At 48.2% G+C, this 27,411-nt stretch overlaps 1 protein-coding gene across 6 annotated transcripts in view; it reads left to right on the plus strand.

The window, feature by feature from the left end:
- Positions 1 to 27,411, plus strand: part of NOL4L (nucleolar protein 4 like) — a gene marked incomplete at its 5' end in the record, with an annotated part of 138,528 nt that overhangs the window by 94,755 nt on the left and 16,362 nt on the right. For all 6 annotated transcript variants that reach the window (XM_079979201.1, XM_079979202.1, XM_079979203.1 and 3 more), the window contains one exon: positions 7,143 to 7,284. In XM_079979201.1, the coding sequence (XP_079835327.1) occupies positions 7,143 to 7,284 (142 nt within the window). The remainder of the gene's footprint in view (positions 1 to 7,142; positions 7,285 to 27,411) is intronic.

The raw sequence follows: 27,411 nt of genomic DNA on the forward strand, positions 1-27,411 counted from the left end.
ACCTCAAGTGTGTGGTCCCCAATGCTGATGTGTGGCACGCTGGTGATGTTGGCCAGCAACTCCTGGAGGTCCACAGGTTCCTCGTTCCAAGGATATAGAGGGTGTCTCCATCTGTCTCATGGTTCTCCCCGCACCACAAAATTCAGCTTTGAAATGGGAACTAGAAGTGAGAGCTCTGTGTTATTTTAGACATTTCTAATCTACGTGTAAGAAGAATCCCATGGAAAATGAGTTCCCTCTTCTCTCCTGACCTGGACACATAAGAGTGAGTGTGGAAAGTCAACTGTTTGTTCCACATGGTGGAAGGTGCTGTAGGGATCTATTCTGATGGACATTCTTTTTATTTGTGGCTGTGTGCTGCATGTTTATTCCAACCTTCCTCTTGGGAGCTATGGGTAGCTTATATGCTCCCACTTGCGTCCATTAATTGACCTACTGTGAGCATCTTTGGCCAAAAGGCGATCCAAAATTAAAATAGTTGTGCTTGTGACAATCCTGTGAGGTAGGTTAGGCAGAAAGATTGTGATTGGCCCAGGGTGTCACTCTGAGGATTTTGAGAGTGTTGATTTTGGGATTGCTGTGAGAGCTGCTCACTTAGGACCACACGACACATTAACAGCTGCATGTCCTATATGTCAGAATGCAGATTGTGCTGAATTCTTAGAAAACGTAGTGAATCAGTGAGGCACTCTAAAGTGTGGCACAGGTGGGATGGTTGTGTGTGTCGAATGCCTCCCCACCCCCCACACTTAACTACCAAAGTCACATCCCCCCTGATATTTTTGCCTTGGTGAGAATTGCCTGATGCCTCAGAGACCCAGCAGGAGAAACATGGTGGGTGTGGAGTGAGAGATGTGGGAGAAATATTCTGCACATCTCTCTCACCCTCTTGCTTTTCTAGCTGACTCGTTTCCCACTAGGAATTCAGTGGTAACTGCTTTCTGACACATGGGCCTGCCACCCTCACGTCTAGTTTGGCAGTTCTGTAAATAGAGCTACCTGGGCAAGTCCCAGGTACTTGCAGTGATGGACACTGTGTAAATGGTTACAGTAATTCAAGCTGCTGAGGTTTGTGGTGTTGGTAGTGAAAGAGGTGGAGAAAATATGCTGGTCTGCCCCCTGTGTGCATTTTAAATGTAATTATTTTATAGAGACTAGAATAGATAGCAAGTAGGGTGCAGAAGTCTTGTTTTCTTCCTTATTTTGGATTTCTGTTGCATGTTCAACATGGAGAATCCTCTGCCATCCTTAAATCTTTTCATGCCCGCAATACACTCATCAGAACGGTGTGCATTCCACTTAAAAAAGAAAGGTGGAATTCCGCAGCCTGTATAAACTTATTTAATTTGGACCTGTTGGTATAAATTCTCCTGTTCTGCCTAATTTATTCTGCTTCTGCAACTCATGGGGGAAGGAGCCCTGCAAGGCATGGAAACTCCATCCCTGACCACAGGCAATCTTGTCCAGCTCCCAAACCTGACCCCTTGAGCTTCCATCATGCACTAGCCACATAGTTCCAAACCTATTTTCACAGCCATAAGGGCTAGAAACTTGAATTTTAAACTGAGATTCTCTGGAAGCTGAATTTTGTGCTTGCATTGAACTGTTGCGTACACATAGCCCTTACCTTCCCCAGTTTTTTACAGGCAAGCAACTGAGGCTGTGACACTTTTTCTTTTGCACATGGCTGAGCAGGGCTTTGAACCGGGACCTCCTGGCCACACCGTACTAAGGCAGGCTGCTGACATCTCCCCTTGCATGTCTCCATATTGTTGTATGTCCCCTTGGTACATTTGCCAAAGGAGAATGGGGTGCAGGGTCTGTTGGGTGCTTCCTGTTCTTTGTGACAGGCCCCTTGTGGTACATCTCAGCGTGTGGATCATCCTGTGGCTTGTGCAAATCTGAATTTCAAGGGGGTTCTCTAGGCCGTTTTGTCCTGCAACCCGTTTTATAAAAGCCAGGCAGGCTTGAGGCTGTGCAGAAGCCATAAATTCCAGGAAACTCCCTGCAAGGCGCATCTCAGTGGGGATTTGGGGTTGGGGGAGGAGGCAGGATGAAGCCACACTTCCTGCCTTGTGTGAGCAGATCTGTCTGCAGCCAGCGGGACAGGAAGAGGAAGAGGGAGCGCTCAGGCCTGTTCTGAAGATGTTTGTCCTCAAGAAAAATAAGGAGGGAGAGAAGGGAGGGAGGGGGTAGAGCAACTTTCCAAGGGCCTGTTTGGGGAAGGGAGGCCAGGGTCCAGACCCTCATAACTTTTTGGCTTCAGGCCGGTACACTGAAAATGAAGGGATTGCTGGGGAATGGATGGAGCAGTTGAATAAGCCTGCTAGGGTGCTTCTCCATTTTAAAATGGTATGTGCAATTTTGTTGTTGCTCCCAAGCAGACAAGAAGACTCATAAAAGGGTAACTAAAATGTCCAGGTCGGAATGGGTGGGTTTCACTTTTCCTTATGAAGAACAGCTTGAAACCATCCAGCCTTTGCAGGATAAATGATGAATGAAACAATGAATGGGTTATGTTACCCATATTTGGAAAGTCGTGAGTAGGGAGAAAATGCTTCCCTACGAGTTGCAGTTCCTTTGGGTTCTCTTCAGAAATGGATAAGCATCAGGTGGACGCCAAGCAGGAGAGAGCATCTCTTTTCCCCGTATCTGAATGACTTATGTCAACAAGAGAGGAGTCAGCTTTCTAAGGGAGGCAGCAGCAGATACTTAGGCATTAGCTTTCCAGGAGTCTGAAAAAAATGTTTGAGAAGTTCTAAGACCAACCCTTTTTTAAAAAAGGTGTCCAAGCAACATCTTTTTTCTGCTTTGCCTATAGAACTCATTGCCACAGGATGTTGAGAGAGCCAACAACTGCTTTTAAAAACAGGTTAGATATATGAGTGGAGTATAGATTTGTTTGTCAGAAGCGCAGCCTTTCTCTGCAGAGGCTGTATACCCCTGGCTGCCAGATGCTAAAAGCTGAAAAGAGATAAGGGGGTTCCGCTCCCACGCCCTCCCCAAAATCCTCACTGGATTATCTGGTCTGAGGCTCATTTGCAGAGGTAGGCGGGCCAGTGATGGTCTGAGCTGCCTTTGAAAAGCTGTTCAAAGAACAAGGCTAAACAGAGCAAAATACAACAACTCTGTGTTCATATGCCCAGTGGCTCTAGCCCATTACTAGGGATGTGGTCTGCCTATCATTTCAGGAGGAAAAAGGCAGACAGAAAACCCATTAAAGCAAATGCCTTGGAACAGGGGCTCTCATCCAGTCCTGCTCTGTCAGCCCTTGCCGCAGGGGTCTATCAGGGAGGGGTCCCTCTGCTTTTCCGTTCATGCAGGCTCTTAACTGCCTTTATGGTGACGCTGATGATTTTGAAATCTTGTGGCTGACCTTTCCGGCTCTGGAAGCCATCCAAGGCCTGTGCCTTAAAGCAGAGTGAAGGTTAGGAAGGAGGGAGGGAGAGGAGAGGAGAGAAAGAGGGTGCACACATGAGAATGTCCTCTTGACCGCGTGAGTGGGAGACAGGAATGCAATCAATTCCATAGGAAGTGCCGTGGAGATGCCAGGCAAAGTTTTCTGCGACCTTTGAGAGGGTGTGTTTGTTCCCCTTCCAGCAAATAAGAACCCTTAGACAGAGTATTATTATTCAGCTGGCAGACCAGCAGGAGCACCCTCAAACGGGCACCTGCCACCTGTGGCACCAGGAGATAAGAGGATAAAAAGCACAATTTGCCAGAAACATCCCCTGCACAAAGTCCGTTGGCCCACGCAGGAGGCAAGAAAGGATGTACCTCCTTGTTCACTTCAGCGGAGTCTCTGCAGTGGGATTCCCCACCATATCAGTTTGTACTTGGCAAGACAAACCATCTCTCAACTCTTTGGCGGGATGAACTGCTCCCTTTGCTTTTGTTCAGCTCCAGAGGTGAACAAGTCTCTGCATTTGTGGGAGCAGTGCAGTGTGAATGACAAGTGTGCACCCTTAAATACTCATGTATAGGCACCTGGGAGCCTCACAGATGCTCCCCATTATGCATAGAGAGAGATGCATTTTTGTTTAGTTTGTTTGGTGCTTTTCATGCTGTGGCAACCAACTTAACTATGCAAAGTGTGGACCACTTTTGCTACTGGGCCGTTAAGGTGAGGACCACTTTCCGTTATTCAGCACCAACATCTGATTCTTGGAAGTTTGCTGCTTCTGAAGAAGCAAGCTTCTGGATAGAAATAAACAGTGTTTGCTCAAATAGCAAGTTCCTGTGGCGCCTTAGAATGGCACTTGCCTAGAGGCTCATTGCACAACGAACTGATAAATATAACAAATGAATATAAATATTTATTTATTGCAGCAGAAACTCTCATGGACTAGAGCCCACATGATCAAGTGCCTGGAGTGGGAGAATGAATTAGGGAGGCTCCTTAGGCAAACTGTCTTCCTTCTCTCTCTCTCCCCCCCCCCCGCCCCCGCTTCCCACCAGCACTGGGGTAATAATGCCAGCCTGTCTTATGGAGTTGTTGTAAGATCATTGTGATAATGTATGTGAAGTGCTTGGAGCAGTTGGAAATAGCATTAAATATTAGTATAACCATCAGTAAAAATAATTTGTTAAATAGGACTTTAATAGCATTTTAATGGGGGCATTTTATATGCATTTTCTAATTTTACTTTGCTGCTCTTGTCTCCACATTTCCTGTTAATATCATTTCTGTGTTGGGTTCCTCTCGGCCAAGGCTGGCGAACCTCTGGCCCTCTAAATGTTATCGGGCTTCAACTTCCACAATAATTGGCTATGTGAGCATGCAGCTTTCAGGTGGGGCTTGTGGCACAATTACCTATTATTTCTTTATGGTCCCATCTTCTACCACACCTGTCTCTGGGCCTGTGGTCAGGCTACTTTTCTCTCTGTGGTCGTTTGCCTGAGAGACTCACTTCTGTAGACTACTGTTTAAGGTGAGCAGATGGAAGTTACTCTCCACCCGGTTTCAGCCATATGTGATTTTCTCCCCAGGGGAAGATCTTCATTGCCAGCCAACTTGTTGGCTCTACACTCTTGAGTAACTATTGTCACAAACAATAAAAAACAGGGGTTGCCATATGTCCTCTTTTTCCAGGACATCTCCTCTTTTTCATGGGTAGAGCTGTCATAGTGATTCGTAGTTAAAAGCAGAAGTTGGCAAACACATCCTCTTTTTTGCAAAGGCACACATCTCTTTGCTAATTAAGAAAAAGTGGACCAGGAGTGGGGTGTGGGAGAATGCAGGTAGGTTGTGTTGCTTTTATATTTTGATACAGAAAACTTGAACACAAAAAACATGCAGAATAAACCCATACCGTATTCAGAACTAAAAAATTTCACTGACCCTCCTTTCCCCAGAGAGCTTAATGTCCTCAGCACAACCAAAGCATATTCATAGTACTTGCTTACAGCAGGATCAGAGATTGGATAGGGAGAGGGAGTCAGTGCAAACACGTATCAGGCCTAAAAGAGCCAAACAGATTTGTATTGGATTAGAACCAAGCTATTGCCACCTTATGCATTTACATATTCAGTACAGGAGTACTTTATCCCACAAATGGATCTCACTTTCTTGAGCTGCTTATGTATTCTCACTTTGCAGGTGAGGTTTTAAAATAAAGGCACTCCCCAAACCCTTCGCTACCAGTAATCCAAAATAAAAAAATTAAAGTTCTTCTAGAATTTGGCTATGGTGGATTAGGTATCTGTATTGTGTTTTTAAGCACTGGTATAGTTAGTTCCAGAGGGCAATTCATGTTAGTCTCTTGTAGCAAGCATTCAGATTTTTGTGGCTGCTTGTTGTTGTTGTTTAGTCATTTAGTCGTGTCTGATTCTTCGTGACCCCATGGACCAGAGCACGCCAGGCCGCTTAAGGACTAGTAAATATATGATGTGGCCACTTAAGGACTAGTAAATATATGATGATATAAGCTTTTGTGGATTCACAGCCTTGTGTCTGACTAAGTGGGCTTGTGTCTGTGAAAGCTTTTGCCAAAATAAATTTGTCAGTGTTTAAGGTGTCACATGATTCTTTTGATAGCTTTTGCTACAATTACTGAGGTGTGTTTTACCAATAAATACTGCAAAAGCTCTTAATATGTACTGGATTTTGTGAGTCATATATCTTCAAGTAGTTTTTTCTTGCTTACTAGGGGTCTTCCTTAAGCCCCCCCCCCCTCGGTACAAATATGAAATGGCACGACTGCTGATTCTTTGGCTATGACTTTCTTGAATTTTCCCCTTAAAAAGCATCTCCTTCACCTATCGGTCCTTGACCCTCTTGCCCATCCTTGCTTCATTTATTCTATTTTATTCTTCAGTTTCTTTGTTTTTGCTGCTGTTCTGCCCAAAACAGCCAAGTCCTTGTATATTTTCAAAAACATCTAGGCGGAAACCACATCGCATCCACAGTCTGTGCAACACCCGGCACCCGGATGGCACTAGAAAAACGTAAAAGAGCAGCATCGTATTGGTGGCATAGTTGCATTCAGATGTGGGAGACCCCAGGGTCAAGTCCTCACATAGCCAAGAAGCTCCCCAGATGACCTTGTGTGGGTCACACTTTCTTAATCTACCTCCTGGGATTGTTGGAAGGATAAGCAAGATAAGACTTAGACATGAATGTTGTGTCCCCTGACGGGGGCGATGGCAGGGAGATGCTGCCGAGGGGACTATGAATAATATCCAGGATACAGGATCTCCTGGTTCTGGTATGTATAATAGGCTCCAACCACAGCAGCTTGTTTTCCTATGCCAAGTTCCTACAAGCGTTCCATTGTCTGCTACCTGCTTCTAGCAGCTAACCTGCCAGTATGCTCAAGCTTTGCCCCATCTGCATGGCTCGTATAGCCAGGCTGGTGCAGGCAGCTCTCAGCCACGGGGAGGTGGATGTCAGGCAGGGCAAAAGCAATCTGTCCCTGGAAGCAGGCCTTGCCTAATTGCGCTTAATTAAGCTCTCTGTCATTCGTCATCTTCACATCTTCAAACAGGAAGCCTCAGTGGGAAATGGGCTGTGCTGGGGAAGTCAGGGGCCAGGATTTAGGGGTGGGGAGAGAAGGGTGGGTGGTTGAGGGCTGGTAGAAAGGCGGAATCACCCTCAACCCTCCCTTTGGTTTATCTTTTAACCCTTTCTTGCTCTCCTCTAGGATGAGACATCGGTGAGCAGTGAGGACTTTGATATGAGTGACTCCACATGGATGTCAGCTGACCAGCATCTTAACTCCAGTTTGAGTCCTAGTCAGGAGGAAGGGATGCGCAGCCCGCAGAACATCCACAGCCAGGAGGATGGTGAGTGCCCATTAATGCCATCTGTGGTGACGGGTATTTTTCAAAACTTTTTTATGATGTACCTCCCCCCCACACACACACAAACACACAGTGCATAATTTATTATGCTCTTTGGCCCTTTGGATCCTTCTGTCAAAAATTCTAATTATGCATCTCTTGATGTAATTAGTGCTCTTTGCCATGTGCAGGTTGTAAAGAACTCCAGGCCAGTGATGGAGGCCATGCTTGCAGTCTCTCTCTGGCGGCAGCTCAGCAACTCTTGTCTTGCGGTGCCTTGAGAGAGAGGCAGGCATCCCAGTGATATGTGCCCTCCCCATTGTTTCTTTCTGAATTAAAACTTGGTCCACATGTGCAATAGAATGAGGTGGCGATGAGAGTGGACTGTGCGAGCTCAGGATTCAAACATGGGGGGGAGGTGTTTGCGCGCACCATTTCTTAATGCTTTCCCCACATTTAAAAATCCCTCTGCAAGTAGAAAACCAACGTGCAGCAGAAAGAGCATTATATGCAGGAGAGCATTAGAAACAAGATTTCTCCCACCTGCAGCCTGAAATGGTACCCTAACCCGCCACCTCAGGGCTACTTTGTTTTCCCCCTCATGTACATAGTCTAAAGTCATTGCGTAAACCTGGAATAGCAGCTAGGTGAGGCCTTGAAAGTGTTCATAACTCCTTTCATTTGTTAAGAAAGCAAAATCACGAACCAGCGTGTGGATTTGTTGCATTGTGCTGTCTCCAGCAAAAGACTACTGCTGACTTTGACTGGTCAGGGAATCATTCAGGAAGCACATTTGACCCTTGGCTCATCCTCTGTTTGGGGACTTCATGCTGTCCAAGTGCATATTCCTTTACTCCAAAGTGATGCCATCGTACAGGATCCAGCTGACTGTGGGGTGGGGAGCGGGGGGTGAGAGAGGTGTTCCCCCCCCCCCATTTATCCATACCCCCAAATTTGCCTGGAGAATAGAATCAGCCCACACAATGGCCATCCCTGTTGTGGTTGTGGGATTTTTACGCCTGGTGACTGGAACCAACACTTCTTGAGAGAAAGTGGAATGCAGTGATTCCACATTTAAGTGGTACCCATAGCTCAAGGGTGGAGCACATGACTTGCATGCAAAAGCTCCCTGCCAAAGTCCCTGTCATCTCTAGTTACAGAACCTCACATAGCACAGCTAGGAAAGACCTCTCAGATCCTGGAGAGCTGCTTCCCATCAGGGTTGGGACTAATGGTGGACTAATGGCCTGACTCGATATAAGGCAGTTCCTTATGGTTTATGAGCCTGTGGGAGAAGGATGCTGCAATCAAGCCTTTGGAAAGCCTCTTAAGGAGCTACTGAGAAGGAGTTGTTCTCCCTTGAAGGGTGGTGTTAGGCAACAGTCCGTTGTGTGCCATGGTGCAGTGCATAGTGTGTGGATGACAGGAAATGCGTTGTGACGGGCAGTATATTTGCCAAATTTAGAGAGAGAGAGGGAGGGAGACGTAGAAGCTAGATTGGGAGAGTGGCTTGCAGGAAAGGGGCTTCAATCCTTCTGCTACACCGTTTCACCAACAAAAATGTCCTACTCCCAAAGGTGCCACTTACTGCAACGACACTTTCCGGGTCAAATAGGCACACACTCACACCAGAGAATTACACAGGCAAAGGGGCTCATCCATCCCAGTGAGCTCCCAATCCTTAGTTCCCCATGACTGCTGTTTCTTACAGACAGCTGCATGGAAAAAATACCATCTGGTTCCAAATTGCAAAACTCTTCTAGATAGAACAGTGGCCTGGCAGAGGACTAGAAAAATCTGATGCTGTTCAACGTATTGTAGGGATAGGGTTAATAAGTAACAAGCCCTAAGATCTAAAATATATATATGAGAATTTTAAAAATTTCTGTTCAGAGCATAGAGAACATATTCTACAATGATGTTTCTTTCATTGTTGCAAGGTCTTAAAACAAAAACTACTGCTCCCCTGCCCTGTTGTCAGTTCAGTTGCTTGGCTAAATAAGAAAATGTCTTAGAAGAAACCATCCTGCGAGGTCATCTCCATTTTCAACTTGTTAGAGGCATGACTGGCATTTTTCCCACAGGTGGAATCTTGTGGGTGCTTCTGCTTTTCCCACCCTTGTGACTCCCCAGCCATCCTGGCAACAGTCAGGGCTGAACAATACTTGCAGGATCTTGAACGTGACTAGCTCTGCTGCGGAACGTTCCTCTAACTAGAATAGGTGCCGAAGTCGAGGGCCATGTAGAGAGATCTCATGCCATGCAGGGCTTGCAGCTGGTTGTGGCTTGAATGGGAGGAAAGTGTGTGAGTGGAAGTGGAGGTTAATCTCCCTGGGGAGGGGAGCGCAGGTAATTAAGAGGGGTCAAAGTTGAGCTGTGTGGGATGCATGGGAGGAGGCTAGCTGGGAAGGGGAGGTGTTGTGTTAACTCTGCAGAACTTGTTAGCTTTTGAGAGTAAATAAGGGGGTGGAAGTCGAGGAGTTTGGGTCAAAGTTCATCTCCATGGCATTTGGATTGACTCTTGTTCTGGTTTCTTGGAGAGCTTGAATCCTTCATTGTCCCCAGAGGCCTCTTCACAGAGGCAGCTGGAGGAGCCCGAGAGGAATTGCCTGGTCCCAGAGAGCACCCAGAGCTGCCTTGTGCAGCTCTGAGACGGGGTGGGGTAGGAAGAAAAACCTCCCTATGTTTAAAGCAAGAAAGGGCCATTGTCCTAGCACACTCCCTAGCAGGGCCCATGGGAGCAGGGCATTGGGGCCTTGTTCCTTTCTGCCTCTATGCACACGGAGAGCTTGTTGCAAAGTCTCCACCTTTGACGAAAGGCTGATGGGGTTCCTTAAAGGTAAAGGTAAAGGTACCCCTGCCCGTACGGGCCAGTCTTGACAGACTCTGGGGTTGTGCGCCCATCTCACTTAAGAGGCCAGGGCCCAGCGCTGTCCGGAGACACTTCCGGGTCACGTGGCCAGCGTGACATCGCTGCTCTGGCCAGAGCCAGAGCCGCACACGGAAACGCCGTTTACCTTCCCGCTGGTAAGCGATCCCTATTTATCTACTTGCACCCGGAGGTGCTTTCGAACTGCTAGGTTGGCAGGCGCTGGGACCGAGCAGCGGGAGCGCACCCCGCCGCAGGGATTCGAACCGCCGACCTTTCAATCGGCAAGCCCTAGGCGCTGAGGCTTTAACCCACAGCGCCACCTGCGTCCCCTGATGGGGTTCCTTAAGGTCTCATAATACCTTGGGAAACTTTCGAGCAGAATTTGCTTCTTTTGCTGTTGTGTGGAAACTGATCAGACCTAACTAACAAGCCGCTGGGAACTGTCAGGATAAGCCTGCCCCGTTTGTGAGCAACCCTACCGAACAGTGCAGCCCACCATGGTGGCCTGCAAGATGCTTGACAGCCTCTCCCATTTGCGCAGCCACAAGTAGCAACAAAATCTAGAGGCTTACTAGGCTCAATGGGTCCTGGCTCGGAAAAATGGTAATTGATCCAGTGAGTCAGAAATCTGCCTGCCACCATGGTAAGCATCCCACTGCCCTTTGGTGAAGGTGTCTCTCCTCTCCAGCCTGGAGTTGAGGAGGATGCAGGGACCATCCTCCACAGCTGGGCTGAGCTTCAGACTGCACAGTACAGCTGATGGGAGCTTGAGAAGAAGGCTGGTGCTTTTTCCTTTTTTGGTGCTCTTTGGTTGAATCACACTCAGAGTGCCCTTGCTGTTTAGTGCCAAAACAAAAACCCACCCTTCCCACTCAGCTCTTCAGGTGGCTGCTTTGACACTTGGCAGCAGAGGCACTCTGAGTGCCTCAATAGGCAAGTGCCAAAACCAGTCCAGCTCCAAGTCTGAATCTTGAAATGGGGGGGGGGGGTGTCTCTGCAGCTTCACTGGACTTTGAAGACCCTCGAACTCCAGTGTAACTACAGGGACTTTGCTTATCTTCCTCTACAACTGTCAGAGGACAGGGGTCAGCAATTCAATCCTATGTGCATCTAGTTGGAAGTGGATCTGTTTGAGTTTTATGGGATTTATTTGGAAATAAGTGTTCAGAATGCTTCATAGGAGAAGGTATGTTCTGGGGAAAGGGTGTATGATGGATAGGAGATGAATGCGCATTGGGATGGTGTTACAGTGCCCCTCGGAAGCTTTCTCAGAGGGTCTTTCTGCCGGATCTGGGCCCTTCTGCACCAGCCTAAAGCTGCAGCAGTAACTAGCTGAGACTTTCCACCACCCCACACATACTTTCCATCCTTGCTAGCATGCGCTCCCCAGCTACAGTTAGGATTGCTCTCTTAACTGAGATGTATCAGGAGAACCTCACTTTGCAGTCGCAAAAAAGCAACTGGGTAAAGGATTTCGCAGGCCCAGCAGAAACAAATACAGTGTTACCTTGGTTTGCAACCACAATCCATTCCGGAGGTCTGTTTGTAAACCAAAACAGGTTGTAACCCAAGGCGTGATTTTTGTTGTTGTTGTTCGTAATTGGAAAGAAATGGGTTGTAATCCAAAAAAAGGTTGCAAACCGGGACATGCACTTCCGGGTTTGACGTGTTTGTAATCCAAGACGTATGCAAACCAAGATACCACTGTATACACACCTCTTGCATTTTGTATTTCCTAAGCACTCAGCCTAGTTATTCAATTTGCTCATGAAATCTAGGAAGATAGCTGCCTTATACTGAATCGTATGATTGGTCCATCTAGCTCAGAATTGTCTATGCAGACTGGCAGCAGTTCTCTGGGCTTTCAGACAGGGATCTCTATCAGCCAGAGATTGAACTGGGACCTTTTGCATGCAAAGTTTGGCGGTGGAGACATGCATAAATTTCACCAAAGAATGTCAAGATCCTGTCAAAAGGGGAATAATATAATCCTAGAGTTGGAAGGGACCTTGAGGGTCGTCTAGTCCAACCCCCTACCATGCAGGAAGCAATAACACAAAGGAGAAGGTATGGTTTTGAGAAGAAGAGCCTGGGCAGCAGCTGTCAGGGTTCAGGTTCAGGTTTGGAGAGGTGCTGGTGTCCTGAAATCGCTACGAGGCCTTGCTATGAGGTGCTTGTTGGTTGGGCTGGTAGATGGAGTATTGGTGTTGGTACTGGGGAAGCAGAGCTTGAGTCTCACTTCCGCTGTCATGTGGGATTGTATGAGCTCAAGGGTCTGCCTCAGTTCTCCATCTGCCAGAGGGACACAGTAGCAACCTCTCTCATTCTCAGGGGGTTGTGTGGGTAAACCTACTAGAAGTAAGTCAATGGTTAGGTGCCAAGGAGTGCAAGAAAAGTTTGTACAGTAAAACGTATTGGGAATTAAAACAGCTTTGGATTTTATTGATGGTAATTATAATGAAATATAGAATTAATGTGAGCTGCTTTGAAAGTCCAATGAGAATAAGCAGGATCAAAATCTTAGAACGGTGGCATAGAACCTCAGTCTCGGGAGCAAAATGTGGCCCACCAGTGTCTGTCCCCTTGACTCCCTGAAGGTCACAGGATGCTTTGCATCCTCCATTGCTTTTGTCTGGTTGGAATGTGGCTCTGAACTGCATTGAGGCCCCTTTCTGCATGGATGGATGGAGAGAGGGGGGAACATTTGACTTTTGCAAGGGTGTACGAAGTCACTTCCATTGCTCTGCCCACTTTTGCCTCTGACCCTGCTGCTCCACAGATATGTGCGACCCCCGACCAAGATTGCCCGCAACAGAACACACTCCACCGCTGTCTTAAGAGAAATAAACATCAATAGTTAATAGCAGGGAACTCAAATTGCAGGGAAATGACTTCAGAATGTTTTGAAGGGCTGTTGCCCTTGAAACACATAGCACCCCTGTTTTTCTCCTAAGGGAGAGTTATGCGGGGAAATGTTCTTCAGCCTTTTGGTACAGCTCAGGCTGCAGCAAGGAAAAGCCAGAACATGGTAAGCTCCTGATGACCAGTGCTTGTGACACAAGCACCCTTCACACCCGTGTGTGCGTGTGCATATGCAGTTTCTGGGGGAAGTTCACAGTTGGTTCATAATTCTTATTAATCATTTCCCCTGGTATGGTATGCTGTCTGTTGCTAGCTGCGCCATGCCCTCTTCCAGTGAAACATATTCACTTGGTGTTGTTACTTGGAGTGGTCTGCCTCTTCAGAGGGCAGGGAGAGAAGCCTGCTTACGGTAATTCCTCTCCTAGTTAACTATGGCTGGGCTGGCAAACCTCTGGCCATCCAAATGATGTTCGACTCCAACTCCCATCACCTCCAGCCAGCATGGCCTGTTGTCAGGGATCATGGGAGTTGTAGTCCAGCAGCGCTGGGAGAGCCTTGGCTTCTCCCATCCCTGTGCCAGTGTAGGGAGGGTGAAACTGAGTAGTCTGGATGGTAAACAGCTTTTGATCCAGTCAGTTTCATTCCTGAGGAAAAGAAAGAGAATGTTCTTGAATGGCAGGACAGTAATGTTGCACAGCTGGTGTTTCACCCCCCCTTTCTTCTTTTAAAAATATTATAGATGCAGTTAAGTGCTTGTGTGTTCACAAAATGTTAATTAAAAGCTATGTAGTAGGTGCCCTGAAAATTGTGCCAGAATATACAGATGTGCAAAAGAGGTCATTAGGTAAGCAGTGGTGCTGATGCTGAGTCCTCTTAAGGGCCCTGTAGTTCAGTGATTCAGCAGATACTTTGCATGCAGGGATGGAACCTGGCAGGGAAAAACTTTGGAGAGTCACTGCAGAGTGGCGAGTTGGGCCATTGGCTCATCTTGCCTGGCCTTCCCCAACCTGGTGCCCTCCGGGTGTATTGGATTACAGCTCCTTTCTGGCTGGAGAATGCCATGGGGGAAACTAACCTGATATTTCAGTGACTTGTACTGTTTCAGCGGATTTACAAAGCAATATGGTAGCCTTGTCTGCTTAGCTCAGGCCACATTCATTTCCCAGGTACATCAAATCAATCATATTTACTTATACGCAATGTTTGCTCAGTAAAATTGCTCTCGAGTTGCGTTATGACAAATTAAGTGACAACAATAATAAAGCAACATTCATAAAATCAGAAGCATATAAAACAATTTAATAATAATTCATGTCATAATTGCCATTAATACAATTCATTCCATTAAAACATTTCAATGTAAAGAAGTAACTGGTAACAATAAGGCCATGCATAATAAAACTGGCTTTCAAACAATTAAAACATAATTAAATTCAATCACCTATCATTACCAATACGGCAAAACACACACACACAAACCCCTGAAAACAGCCTCCACAGATTTCTCAAAAGGAGCTGTATAAAGCACAAAAAGCACAATATGACAATATGCAATACACTCAAATCCTGGGGAGAGTTCTCCCTTGTCAGTCTAATTTAGTAGAAGCAGAATTCAGAATGAAACCAATACATTCCTGAAGCACATTCCTCTCATCCCCACCCATCGAACTCAAAAAGGGCTGGATATTTGCATTCCCCATACCAACTCCACACTAACGGAAATAATCTTAATACACTTTCATGAGGAGTGGCCTGTCTTGTTCAGAAACCATTTAGCCTGCTCTTCCCACCTGGGACACCTTTTACATTTCCTCTCCCCTCCTCTCACCAGGATAAGTTCAAGAAAAAATCCACCTCATGTTCAGAAACCAAGTAGATAATGCTCTTGTGACAGAACTCCAAAGTGGGGACACTGAAAAGTGAAATGCCATTGAGTGCCATTCACAACCACCTACTTTAAGTACAGTTTGACACAGTTTGGAGCATTTGGGGTGGAGTCTTCTCAGCAGGTTAGATGGTTCACAGATGGATTCCTTCTTTGTGCTCCTCCCCAATAAGGCACTGAGAGCAGGAAAAGGGGAAAATGTTGGCCGGAGTGGGTATGTGATCAAAGTAAGAAAGGGTCCCTCGGGATTAGATCTAGGGTACATCTAGCAGGGCACCCTTCTTCTAATCGTGGCAGGGCATGCCTTGGCCGGAATTAAGATTGCTTTCAAGAAATATCAACAACCTCAGATATGCAGATGACACAACATTGATGGCAAAAAGTGAGGAGGAATTAAAGAACCTTTTAATGAGGGCGAAAGAGGAGAGCACAAAATATGTTTTGAAGCTCAACATCAAAAAAGCTAAGATCATGGCCACTGTTCCCATCACCTCCTGGCAAATAGAAGGGGAAGAAATGGAGGCAGTGAGAGATTTTACTTTCTTGGGCTCCATGATCACTGCAGATGGTGGCAGCAGCCACAAAATTAAAAGACGCCTGCTTCTTGGGCGAAAAGCAATGACAAACCTAGACAGCATCTTAAAAAGCAGAGACATCACCTTGCCGACAAAGCTTCGTATAGTTAAAGCTATGGTTTTCCCAGTAGTGAGGTATGGAAGTGAGAGCTGGACCATAAAGAAGGCTCATCACTGGAGAATGGATGCTTTTGAATTCTGGTGCTGGAGGAGATTCTTGAGAGTCCCATGGACTGCAAGAAGATCAAACCTCTCCATTCTGAAGGAAATCAGCCCTGAGTGCTCACTGGAAGGACAGATCCTGAAGCTGAGGCTCCAATCCTTTGGCCACCTCATGAGAAGAGAAGACTCCCTGGAAAAGACCCTGATGTTGGGAAAGATGGAGGGCACAAGGAGAAGGGGACGGAAGAGGACGAGATGGTTGGAGAGTGTTCTCGAAGCTACCAGCATGAGTTTGACGAAACTGCGGGAGGCAGTGGAAGACAGGAGTGCCTGGCGTGCTCTGGTCCATGGGATCACGAAGAGTCAGACACGACTAAACGACTTAACAACAACAACAACAACAATGCCTCGGCCGCTTGTATCCAGAGGGGGCATGCTCCTGCGGAGGTGGAGGTCCCATGCTTGAAGTGCCAGAGTACCTTGCAAAACCAGAGGAAGAAAATGAACAAAAGGCTGGAAGTTACAGGTATTGGCAGCCCGTCAATACAGCTATAGAGTTGTATCCACTAAGTTATGCTCAGAGTTGACCCAGTGATGGGCCTAAGTTAGTCATGCCTTTTAATTTCAACGGGTCTTACTCTTGAGTAAGGCTAACGTTGGCTACAACACAGTTTTTATGCAGCCTTTGAGAACAATAGATGACCCAAACCAAGCAAAAGGTGACTCAAGTCTCTCCCCGCCCCTCTTTTGCTGTTACTGCCTGGAAGTCTTTGGCTGGGTGTCATCCTGCTGCAAGATGCTTATAAACCTCCAGAATGGCAGAAGGGAGCCAATTAGCGCTAATGGATTTGGCACAGAAGGGTAAGCTAAAAGGCATTGGGAAAAAGGCTTTGTCATCAACAGAGCAGGTAGAGTTTGTGTCAGGTGATGCGAGGATTGGGACAATGTGTGTAGATCAGCATCCAGAAGTCCTGACCTCTGGAAGGCAATGTCACTTCATGCAGTGGTCCTTGTGGCCTCTGCTTCCCAAGGGAGAATGGTGCACTCACCAAGTCCTCTGCCAAGGAACAGAGCCTTGGGAACACCACCACTGAGGAGCAGCGTTTAGTTAAGCTGTGGAACTGGCTCCCAAATTCATGGAGGACCCAGCCATCAGTGGCTACCAGCTACAATGTCTATGTCCTAACTCCGCTTTTGGAGGTGTTAAGCTTCTGAATACCAGTTGCTGGAAGTCACAAGTGGGCAGAGTGCTGTTGCGCTCATGCGCTGCTTGCAGGCTTCCCATAGGCATTTGGTAGGTCCCTGTGAACACAGGATGCCGGACATAATGGGTCATTGGCCTGATCCTGCAGGTTATTCTTATGAAGATCTTTTTTATGCCCAGTTGCCAGGTGCGTTCTTGGGGTGATGCCCTTTGCCCTGGTTAGCACCCTAGTTTTAAAGAATTTATATCCTGCTGTTTACAGAAGTTTCAAGGTAGCTGACAAAAATAGTACAATAACAATAAAAGCAACAAAGTGTTAAAATCAGTAAAAAACAACAAGCCAATAACGAATCAACTATCAGATTCGTTATTTGTAGCCAGTAATTAAAAATACATAAAATAGAAGCCAGCTTATTAAAAAAGGAGAGGCCACTTAGCATAAAAGCCTGTTGGACTTTTGGAAGCCTAGGTGAGCAGAATGGACTTCACCTGACCCCTAAAAGGTGTCACCATGGAAACGGCTCCTCTCCCTTAGGCAATCTCTGAAGATGGAGGAGCTTCTGAAGATCTTAGCTGACAAGCAAATGCATTTGGAAGAAGAGGGTCCTTCACATATCCTGGTCCCATGGCTCTTGGGGGTTGAAAGTTGAAGTCTGGTGCCTTCAGTTGAGCATGCAAAATAGCTGGTGTCCAGTTGAGATCTTTCAGCATGGCATGATATATTCGCAAGAATCGAGCCCAGCCTGGCAACCTAGTTGCTGTATTTTGTACCAGTTGTGGTTTCCAGATGCTTTGAAGAGCACCACCCATATACAATATTGATCAGCACTTTTTTTTTTTCTTGAAAGAGAGGTGCCGGAACTACCATGAACACCTCCCTGGTTCTCTTATAATGGCAATGGCATCCACCTAAGAAGGAGAAAAGTTTGGATTTGATATCCCGCTTTATCACTACCCGAAGGAGTCTCAAAGCGGCTCACATTCTCCTTTCCCTTCCTCCCCCACAACAAACACTTTGTGAGGTGAGTGGGGCTGAGAGACTTCAGAGAAGTGTGACAAGCCCAAGGTCACCCAGCAGCTGCATGTGGAGGAGCGGGGAAGCGAACCCAGTTCACCAGATTACAAGTCTACCGCTCTTAACCACTACACCTCACTGGCTCTCCAGTGCTGGAACTGAGTTCCAGGGAGTCCCAGCTGAAAAAAAGCCCTGGTGTTGATCTAGCCTGACTGTTGCGAGGGCATGGGTAATTGTGCCAAAGCTATCTGTCTCCAAGAAGGATGCTCTGGAGTACCTCCTACCTCCTGTCAGTTGACTTGCTGTTTCGTGGCCCAGCACACCGTCTCGTTCCTCCTCCTCTTAAACTGCACCCCCCCCAACCTGTGGCATTTCATGCTGCTGCTTAGCTTTGACCATTTCATGTCAAGTGTTATTAGAATTGGTGCATGCGCAGAGTGGCAAATGACACTCGAGGGGTTTTACTTAAAAAATAAAAAAGGACAAACTTTTTCGGGGAAGAAAAATTAAGGGAATGTAAAAATGCACAAAAGAGCAACAGGAACGGCGTAATACCTCTTAAGGCAGGTTCTTTGGGGACAAACAGTGGGGATGATCGGTTGCACACGATGGTGGTCTGTGGTGGTGGGTAGGGGGCAGGAACAATGACTGATCTAGGGGAAGGAAGCGCCACATAAATGGCCGGGTTCTTTAACTACTGTAGATGCCAGTGTTGGGTATCCAAACATGGATTCATCCCAGCAAGACCCAGACTGAAATTCTTTGAGGTCCTGAAATACCAACCACACAGTTCCATGCTGCAGTTGCAGGTCTGTCTTTCCCCAGAGAGCATGAGTGTTCAATTCCTCCCCCCCAACAAATGAAAAGGCAAAGTTGAACCTCCCAAGGCCTGGAAGGGGCTGGGGCTGGGAGGGGGCTCCCCCACCACTTCCTGCTCTCTCTGGAGAAGCAGCAGTTGCTGTTCCTCTTGGGCAGAGTCAAGACCTCCCCTCTGCTCCTGATGATTGTGGTGGGAAACTTACTCTTAATACAAGCAGCAGGCAACATGCATATTCAGCGCTCAGGTGATTCTAAATTCAGCATAAATGATGTAAATGGAGCACATTTACTCGGAAAGTTTCCTGATGGATGGAAGCAAAGTAAATTACACAATGGACTGCGATTTTGGGGGGCACAGATGAGGATGAAGAGGGAATGAATGGCACAGAGATTCATGCTGTTGCCGAATGAAAAATAATTTAAGTCCTTTGACTTAACATAGGCTGTGTACAGGTAATAGTTCTTATGAGAGTTGAAAGTGATAGGAAAGAGCCATAATGGTTCGTGATGTTCCTGATCATTTATTTTACCCCACTTTCCCCATCTCCAAGTGAAGCTGTTTTTGAAAGTCTACAAGACCTACCTCGCCGTGTGTGTGTGTGTGTGTGGCAACGATGGGGGGGGGAATTGTCTTCGGCCTAATTAAGTTGCAGCAATAGTGTGCAGGGTCCCATACAGAATATAGACCCCACCTGCCCCCCAAAAGGGTTTGTTGGTCACGTTCCACAGGAGTCTCTGCTCTGTTTCTACATGGGAGGTACTTGAGCTTCGGTTCGACCCTCAAGCTTCCTCCAGGGCAGGTGTCAGCCTTGGAACGCGGAAAGTAACAAGATGGGTGAGATGCCCCCGCTCTGGCATCTCTGAAATCAGAGGGAAGAGATTCCAGGTCAAATGGACCGGCTTTCCAAGTTAGGTTGGGTTTCAGTACCTCCCATCTTAAAGAATTATTACTCATTCTCCAGTACGGGGTGGACTGTATATATGTTTGGGGGAGCCATGCTGTGCAGGAGCCCTGCTGGGGCTGGTGTTCTTGCATCAGGGCGCTGGGTGCCTTAGGCAAACGAGAAAGTGCTTCTGCCACTGGTCCTTGCGTCTGCCACTCAGCCTTGGCAGCTCCAGCGCTGGCAACAAGAGAGGAAGGGAAGGGCTGGGAGTCGGCCGGTACAAGGAGTCACCTTTTTCATTCGCAGAGGGCAGCTCCAAGGACAGTGCTTCTTTGTCCTTTCTTTCTCCCCACCCAGCTGCGGTCATATTGGGGGAATAGCTAGAAGCTCACTGTTTTGCTTTTGGTACTGCAGAGCATCCCAAGGGCACCAGGTTGCAGGAGACTGGCTTAGACATTCACAGGAAGAAAGAGCTGAGATGATCTTCTTCTTCTTCTTCTTCTTCTTCTTCTTCTTCTTCTTCTTCTTCTTCTTCTTCTTCCCTCCATCCATAGATCTCAGGATGGTTCACAGCATAAAGATAAAAGATAAAAAAGGCAAAATAATAAAAACAAGAAGAAAAAACCAAAAACAACAACCAATAACCGCTTCCCACAATGATGTTAATAAGCCAAATGACTGGTTAAAGAGGAATGTTTTCACCTGGTGCCCAAAGATGTATAATGAAGGTGCCAGCCGAACCTCCCTGGGGAGAGCATTCCACCAATGGGGAGCCACCACGAAAAGGCCCATTCATGTTGCCACCCTCTGGACCTCCTGTGGAGGAGGCACAGAGGAAGGGCCTCAGAAGATGCTCTCAGGGTATAGGTCGGTTCATATGGGGAGAGCTGGTCCTTGAGGTATTGTGGTCCTGAGCTGTTTAATGCTTTAGTCAGCGCAGGCATTTGTAGGGAGGGGGTGCCCCCTCTGTGCTTCTGATTTAAAGCTAGTGACCCCCCCCCCCCCACTTGGCTATGACTATGCTCAGGGTCCATATCCAGAGATGTAGTGTGGTGGGGGCAGGGGGGCAGTGACCCTGGGCGCACAGTTTTGAGGGGGCGTGAGCCAGGTGCTCCCACGCAGGCAGGGATCCCCGCCCTGCCTGCTGCCGGGGGTCTCTGGGCCACAGAGCCTGGCCTTGCTGCTGTGTCTCTGACTCCTTGTGGAATGGCTGTCCAGCCAATGCTCACTTGCTCCTAGCTCAGACAGTGAGTGGGCGCAGAGGGAGAGAGGCGAGAACGGGGAACCCCAGTGTGGCCTGGCCCAGTTCTCCTCCCAGCAGGCATTGGGGGGGGGGAATTTGCCTACCAAGGGCTGTGTTGGCCGGCCAGGCTCCCCCCTGCACAGGTGGGCAGGCAGTGCAGTGCAGCCCTGTTTGGCTCTGGTGGCAAGGGCTGGGCTGGCGAGGTGGGCTCCATTCACCCTCTGTGCCCTGCCCCTGATCGGTGGGTCTGCATGCGCCCTGGGTGTCGGCAAATGCCGCTACACCACTGCCCAAATCTGTCCTCAGCCTGCTTTCGTTTCCACCTGCCCTCCTCCCTGCTCTCCCCCCTCCTGTCAGTGAATAATTGATGGCCCTTTACGTCTCACTGGCTGTTATTACACCGAAATGCCTGTGGGATGCTTTGGAAGCTCCTGACGGTCTGGTTTCTAGCCAGACCCAAGTTCAAAACCATGCGGAGGGAAGGACGTTTCTCTCCATGGAAACCGAGGCTTCTGTTTTCTCCAGGAGGTTGACAGCGCAGCTCCCAGGGATTCTTGAGCGGCTAAGGGACACTCCTCCGCCACAGGGTTGCCTGCCTGCCTGCCTTCCCAGACAGTGCCAAGCCCAGGGTCCTCCAGGGGTGCCTGGGGTGGGGGAGGAGATATATTCAGGAAGAACCCCCCACTTCAGAAGCCTGAATGCTGGTTGGTGGATTATTCTGGGAGCCCTTGAGATCCTTGGGTGGTGATTGGTGGGGCTGCTTCCGAGGGAGGGCCCATTGTCCTGCCATAGGATTTTTCTGTGGGCTGCTGGCGCTTGTATAAGCTCATTGTTCTTCAGAGTCAAAAGAGGTTTTTGTCTCCCTGCTGGTGATGGGGTAGGAGGAGGAACGACTTGCCCCACACCCACATAGATAATTCCACTTTCCGCTTTAGATGGCCGTGTGCTTCCCTCCTCATCCACCCACCCCACTCCCTTTCATTCAAGCAAGACCCCTAAAGTGGGCCACTTCCCCACTGCCCTGGCTGTCAGGGAGCAGGTGCTGGAGATCATGACACCCCCCCCCCCAAATCCATCCCTACTGATCTCTGCAAATCCTGCACTGCAGCAACGGGGATAAGCCAGCTGCCTCCTCCTCCAAAGGCAAAACCCGCTCCCAAATTAGTCTGCAAAACAAGCGGCTGGTGTCCTTCTGCCCTCTGCCCCAAGAGCCATTTTGCTCTGTCCCCTTGACATTTTCTGCCTTGCAGAGACAGGGCAACAAGACTGCAGTGGGGGGGCTAGCACTAGCTGCCTCCCCTCCGCCCCCATTAGTCAGGTTGGATTTTTATAGCTGACATGAGCTATGGGCTTGGATCATAGAATTGTTGAGTTCAAAGGGAACCCAAGGGTCATCTAGTCTAACACCCTGCAAGGCAGGAATCTTAACTACATCAGACATGACAGATGGCCATCCAGCCTCTGCTTAAAAACCTCCAAGGAAGGAGAGAAGAAGAGTCCACCAATTCTAGTGGGAGTCCGTTCCACTGTTGGACAGCTCTTCCTGATATTTAGTTTGAATCTCCTTTGAAGCCATTGGTTCAGGTCTTAGCTTCCAGGTGACATCCTCCAAGTGCCGGCCCTTGAGATATTTGAAGATGACTCTCATATTGCCGCTTGGTCTCCTCTTTTCCAGGCTAATGTCCAGTTCCCTCAACCGTTCCTCATAAGGCTTGGTTTCCAGACCCCTCATCCCATCAAAGCTGTGCAGGTGTCTCTGGTGTTAGAGGCAGCACTCCCAGCACAAGGGTGGTCTCTCTTCTCCTGTCTTTCTGAATGTCTCTTCCCCACCTGCCAAATCACTGTCCCTTGGAAGATGCATTCATTCCCCGAGTGGCAGCAGTCTGTCAGGGCTTGGAGCCTGTGGCAAAACTGAAAGAAAGACCTGGCGCCTCTGTAGTTTTAGCAGCACCCCAAAGTTGGATTTTTGCACATGGGTGTACAGCCCACAGAACTGTGGGTTGCTCTTACGGTTGTCAGTGCAGATGGCCAGCATGGTGCCATTCCGCTCCTGACCACATGTGGAACAGGCTTGTGGCTTCTTTCTTGTAGGCTTGTGGTGCTCCTCAGCCCACCCTGAGTCTGGCTTCGATTCCTCTTCCCCACACTCCTGTGCCGTCACCAGCTGTTCTTTGGCCAGGACCACATCACCTGCTGCCCTCCCTCCCTCCCTTCCTCTGCGCAGGTGTGGGTGAATAGTGGTAACTCCACCATGTAGACAGTTGATAAGCCAGTTTCCAGTCTTTGTCTGGCAAGCAGTGATGGGGAGAATTCGTACTGCACCAGAAAAGGAGGCCGAAGTGGTGGAATACTAAGGGGGGGGGGAATTAATTCCCTCCCCACTTGTCAGTGCAGGTGAACAGCTGAGCCAGGTGGCTGCATGCAGACTGTGGGAGGTCCACTGGAGATGCCAGTCGCTGAGTCTGTGGAAAATCAGGGTTGCCCTCACTGTAATTTTAATATTTTTATTAAATATTATTAAATGTTACCCCCCAAAATGAAAAGAAATAAAGAAATAAAAACCATACATAACCATACATAAAACATTTATCTACACAATTTTCCAAAATGCAGACTAGAAAAGAAGAAAAATGAAAGATAAAAGAAAGAAACAAGAAAAAGAATGAAGAGAAAAAATACTTTTTGTAATTGATTATTCCAAATTAATACTTCGAACATTACGATATATAAATCCTAGTTAAAATATTATAAAAGACTTCCACCTCATTCACCACACGTCTCTTGGTTATCTAATTCACCTTTACATCTGTTCTTCAGTCACTTCCTTTCCTTAAATTCTTTTTTATGTCCATCTAATCTTTGTATTCTCTGTATTCTTCACAAGGTTAGGGCTGCCCTCACTGTTGCTTCTGAGGAGTCGTAGCTGTTGGGCTTGGTAGGGATTAATGCTGGAGGAGACCGAAGGGAAGGGCAAGGAGTCTGGCCTAAGCACACGTCCCAAGAGGATGCATGTCATGCGAGTCCCGGTGGTTGCTTCTGAATGAAAGAAAAAGCCACTTGCGGGGGGGGGGGAGAGAGAGGATTCCGCCCTTGACCTTCCCTCCTCCCAGTTGCCACTCCCACCCCTTGCTGGGCCAAAATGCTTGCACGAGGAGGGGCCTTCCAGTGGTGGGGGTGGGGATCTGGACCGCCACTCTGGTTTAAAATGCCCCTTCCCCACCATGCTATGTCTCCTCTTTATAAAAGGCCACTAGATGCTCCCACTTTAATACGAGTACTTGGGACCTCTTGCAGTTCAGAGCAGACTGACACGACACAAATTTAATTCATGGAGTAAAATGCCACGCGGTGAAGCGATGGCTGCTAGCATTGGTGGCTCTTAAAAAGTATTAGTCAAATTCTCTCAGGATCACTCTATTGAGAGCTTCCAGGCTTGGCAGCCAATATTTTGAGGCACTCCTCCTCTATTTGACTGCTGGATACTGGGGGCATACAGCATGGGAAGGCTGCTGATGATCTGCTGATGAGCTTTCCACAGGCATCTGGCTAGCAGCTGTTTGGAACAGGAAGCTGGTTTTGGTGGGACCCTCCTTGGTCTGATCCAGCAGACAGACCCTCCTTATAATCTCAGCCCTTTGTAGCTGCTGCAGTTGAGCATAGGAAGCAACCCAGTATGATTGGTTAACTGGGATTTGCACAGGATATGGGACCTTTTCCAGTTCTGAGGCTGGATATGTGAGGGAGAGGGGGGCAGTTCAGGCCCCAGCAATCCAGAATAATTAAGGCCGTCTTTAGAGTTCTTTGTGTTCACCATGGTTGGAGAAGGACTCAGTGCCTAATTCTTGAAGATGAATAACTTATGCCAATTAGCAAACATTCCTTATTTGGGGTAAGTTATTTAGGTTCGCTTGACCTGGTGGGCGGGAGTGACCTGTGCTTCGGTGCGCATATTGAAACGTTGCATTTTAAACCTGCACAGTTTCAGATGAGAAAGCCCAGATCCTGGCTTGGAGCATAAGAGGGGTCCCACTGGATTTGGCCACTAGCCCATCTACTCCGGTCCTTACCAGATGCCAATGCAGAGCCCATATGCAAGGCCTTAGTGCAGCAGCACTCCCACAACTTGTGATTCCCAGCAACTAGCGTTCAGGGGCGTGCTGCCTCTGATGGTGTCAGTAAAATACCGCAGTTGTAGCCAGTAGCCATTGGCAGCCTTATCTTCTGTGAATTTGACTAACTGCCTTTTAAAGCCATCCAAGTTGGTGGCCCCCATCACATCTTGTGGGAGTGAGTTCCATAGTTCAGCTGTGCGCCGCGTGAAGCACTTTGTTTTGTCCGCCCTGCATCTTTCAACATTTACCTTCTTTGGATGCCCCCCTTAGGTTCTAGTACTTTTCGGGATGGGGGGAGAAATGTCTCTTTATCTACACCATTCATATTCTTACACACTTCTATCAGACTTTGCTCGCCTTTCTTCTAAACTACAAAGCCTCGAATGTCGCAACCATTTCCCCCAAGAGAGTTGCTTCCGTCCCTTGACCCCGCCGCTTGCCCTTTTCCAGCTCTGCTACATCCTTTTTGAGGTGAGGCAGCCATAACTCTATGGGACATTCCAAGTGTGGTCTCACCACAGATTTGCATAACAGTGCTATAATCCTGACAGGTCCATATTCAATCCCTTTCCTAATCATCCCCAAGATGCAATTTGCCTTTTTCACACCTGCCACAGCAATAAATGTGAAAACTTCATTATAGCCTCCCCCATCCCCACAGTGCTTTGGGGGCTAGTGGGAGGACTGTGGGTCTCATTTACCCCTTAGTATCTGTTTTCTTCCCCCTCTTTCTCTCTGTCTCTCTCCCCAAGGCTTTTGCTTGTTGCTCTGTACATAACCCTATATAAACGAATCATCCATGTACATTACTAGTGATATAGAAATAACAGCAGTGTATGGATGGAGTAAAGGGGCTGGTGTGTGGGGCGGGGGGGCAGGATCCTGCACAGGGATCTTTCAGTTCATCATCATTAATCTAGAAAAGCTCCTCTGCTCTTCTCCCCCCAGCCAGCCATGCCCTGGAAGGCTTGGAAGGTAAGGCATCCTTTTCATGGAGTCATAGCTGGAAGGGACCCTGAGGATAATCTAGTCCAGCCCCCTTGCAATGCAGGAATGTTCACTTGTCCCATATGGGGATCGAACCTGCAACCTTGGCGTTATCAGCAGCATGCTCTAACCAGCTGAGTCCGACTTCAAGGGCAATTGGGGATGATATCCTGCTCATGCCTTGGGCGGGGAAAGAAATTCCAGCAAGTTCAATCCTTGGTCTTTTTCTTTATCCTTTTCTGTGATCCTTGCCATTAGAAACAAGCCATCTCCACTTCCTCTGCTGTCAGTGGAGAAAGCCAGCTCTGCAGGGAAGGGGGCCCATTAAAACTTCTCTCTCCTGCCGGCCTGTGCTGCAGAGAGTGGATGGGACTAGATCAGCCTTTCACTGCCATGTGCTGTTGGCGCTCCAGCGGCAGCTCGGGGGCTGCTGCTAATCCAGGGAGAAGCCAAGGAGCAGGCAGCAAGGATGGTCCCGAGGCAGCACACACTTTCTCCCATTGGCCTTTGGGGAGGCCTGCCATTGGCCAGGCGCAGGAGGAGAGGCTCTGTTGCTGTGGCAATGCCTGCCTGGGCTCACTGCACAGCAGCCTGGTGCGCAGCTCGTGCCTCCATGGCCAGGAATAATTCTCCTTAATCCTTCAGAGAGGCATCATTGGATAAAGCTGGGAGCCTCCCTCCGGGAAGGAGCTGAGAACAGGGGGAGGGAAAGCCTCTCAAACTGCTAGGCTGGCTATTCCTCTCCCTCCTGCCCTCCTTCTCCTCTCCATTCACTGGCAGAGATCTGCCCCCATTACAGGAACTATGCTGGCGGGAGTGGGCAGATCCCCCATGCCCAATGGATCTAGGCAGGCACCAGGCACAAAATGGAAATGTGTGACAAAGCGGGTAGCGATTCACACCATGCAAGAACTGGCAGAGAGGTGGAGAGACTAGGCCAGAGTACTGGCAAGGTGTGTTCCGCCCATCTGACTCGCGTATCCCTGCCTGCAAGGCCCATTGTGCACTGATGTTCCTGGCTAAGGAGGGATCTGACCGTGGATTTTTCATATGCAAGTGGAACTCTTCTCATACTGATTCTCTTTCCAACCAGCTGTATCTTAAAGGTAAAGGTAAAGGGACCCCTGACCATTAGGTCCAGTCATGGCCGGCTCTGGGGTTGTGGCACTCATCTCACTTTATTGGCCGAGGGAGCTGGGTCATGTGGCCAGCATGACTAAGCCGCTTCTGGCGAACCAGAGCAGTGCACGGAAATGCCTTTTACCTTCCCGCCAGAGCGGTACCTATTTATCTGCTTGTACTTGGACGTGCTTTCAAACTGCTAGGTTGGCAGGAGCCGGGACCGAGCAACGGGAGCTCACTGCGTCGCAGGGATTTGAACCCCCGACCTTCTGATCAGCAAGTCCTAGGCTCTGTGGTTTAACCCACAGCACCACCTGTATCTTACGATGCGCAAATAAAAACATGAAAATGTAAAAACGTATAGGCAATGGTCTTCTTGTGTTCAGGA

Source organism: Podarcis cretensis (genome assembly GCF_951804945.1).
Source record: "Podarcis cretensis genome assembly, chromosome: 6".
NCBI lineage: Eukaryota > Metazoa > Chordata > Lepidosauria > Squamata > Lacertidae > Podarcis > Podarcis cretensis.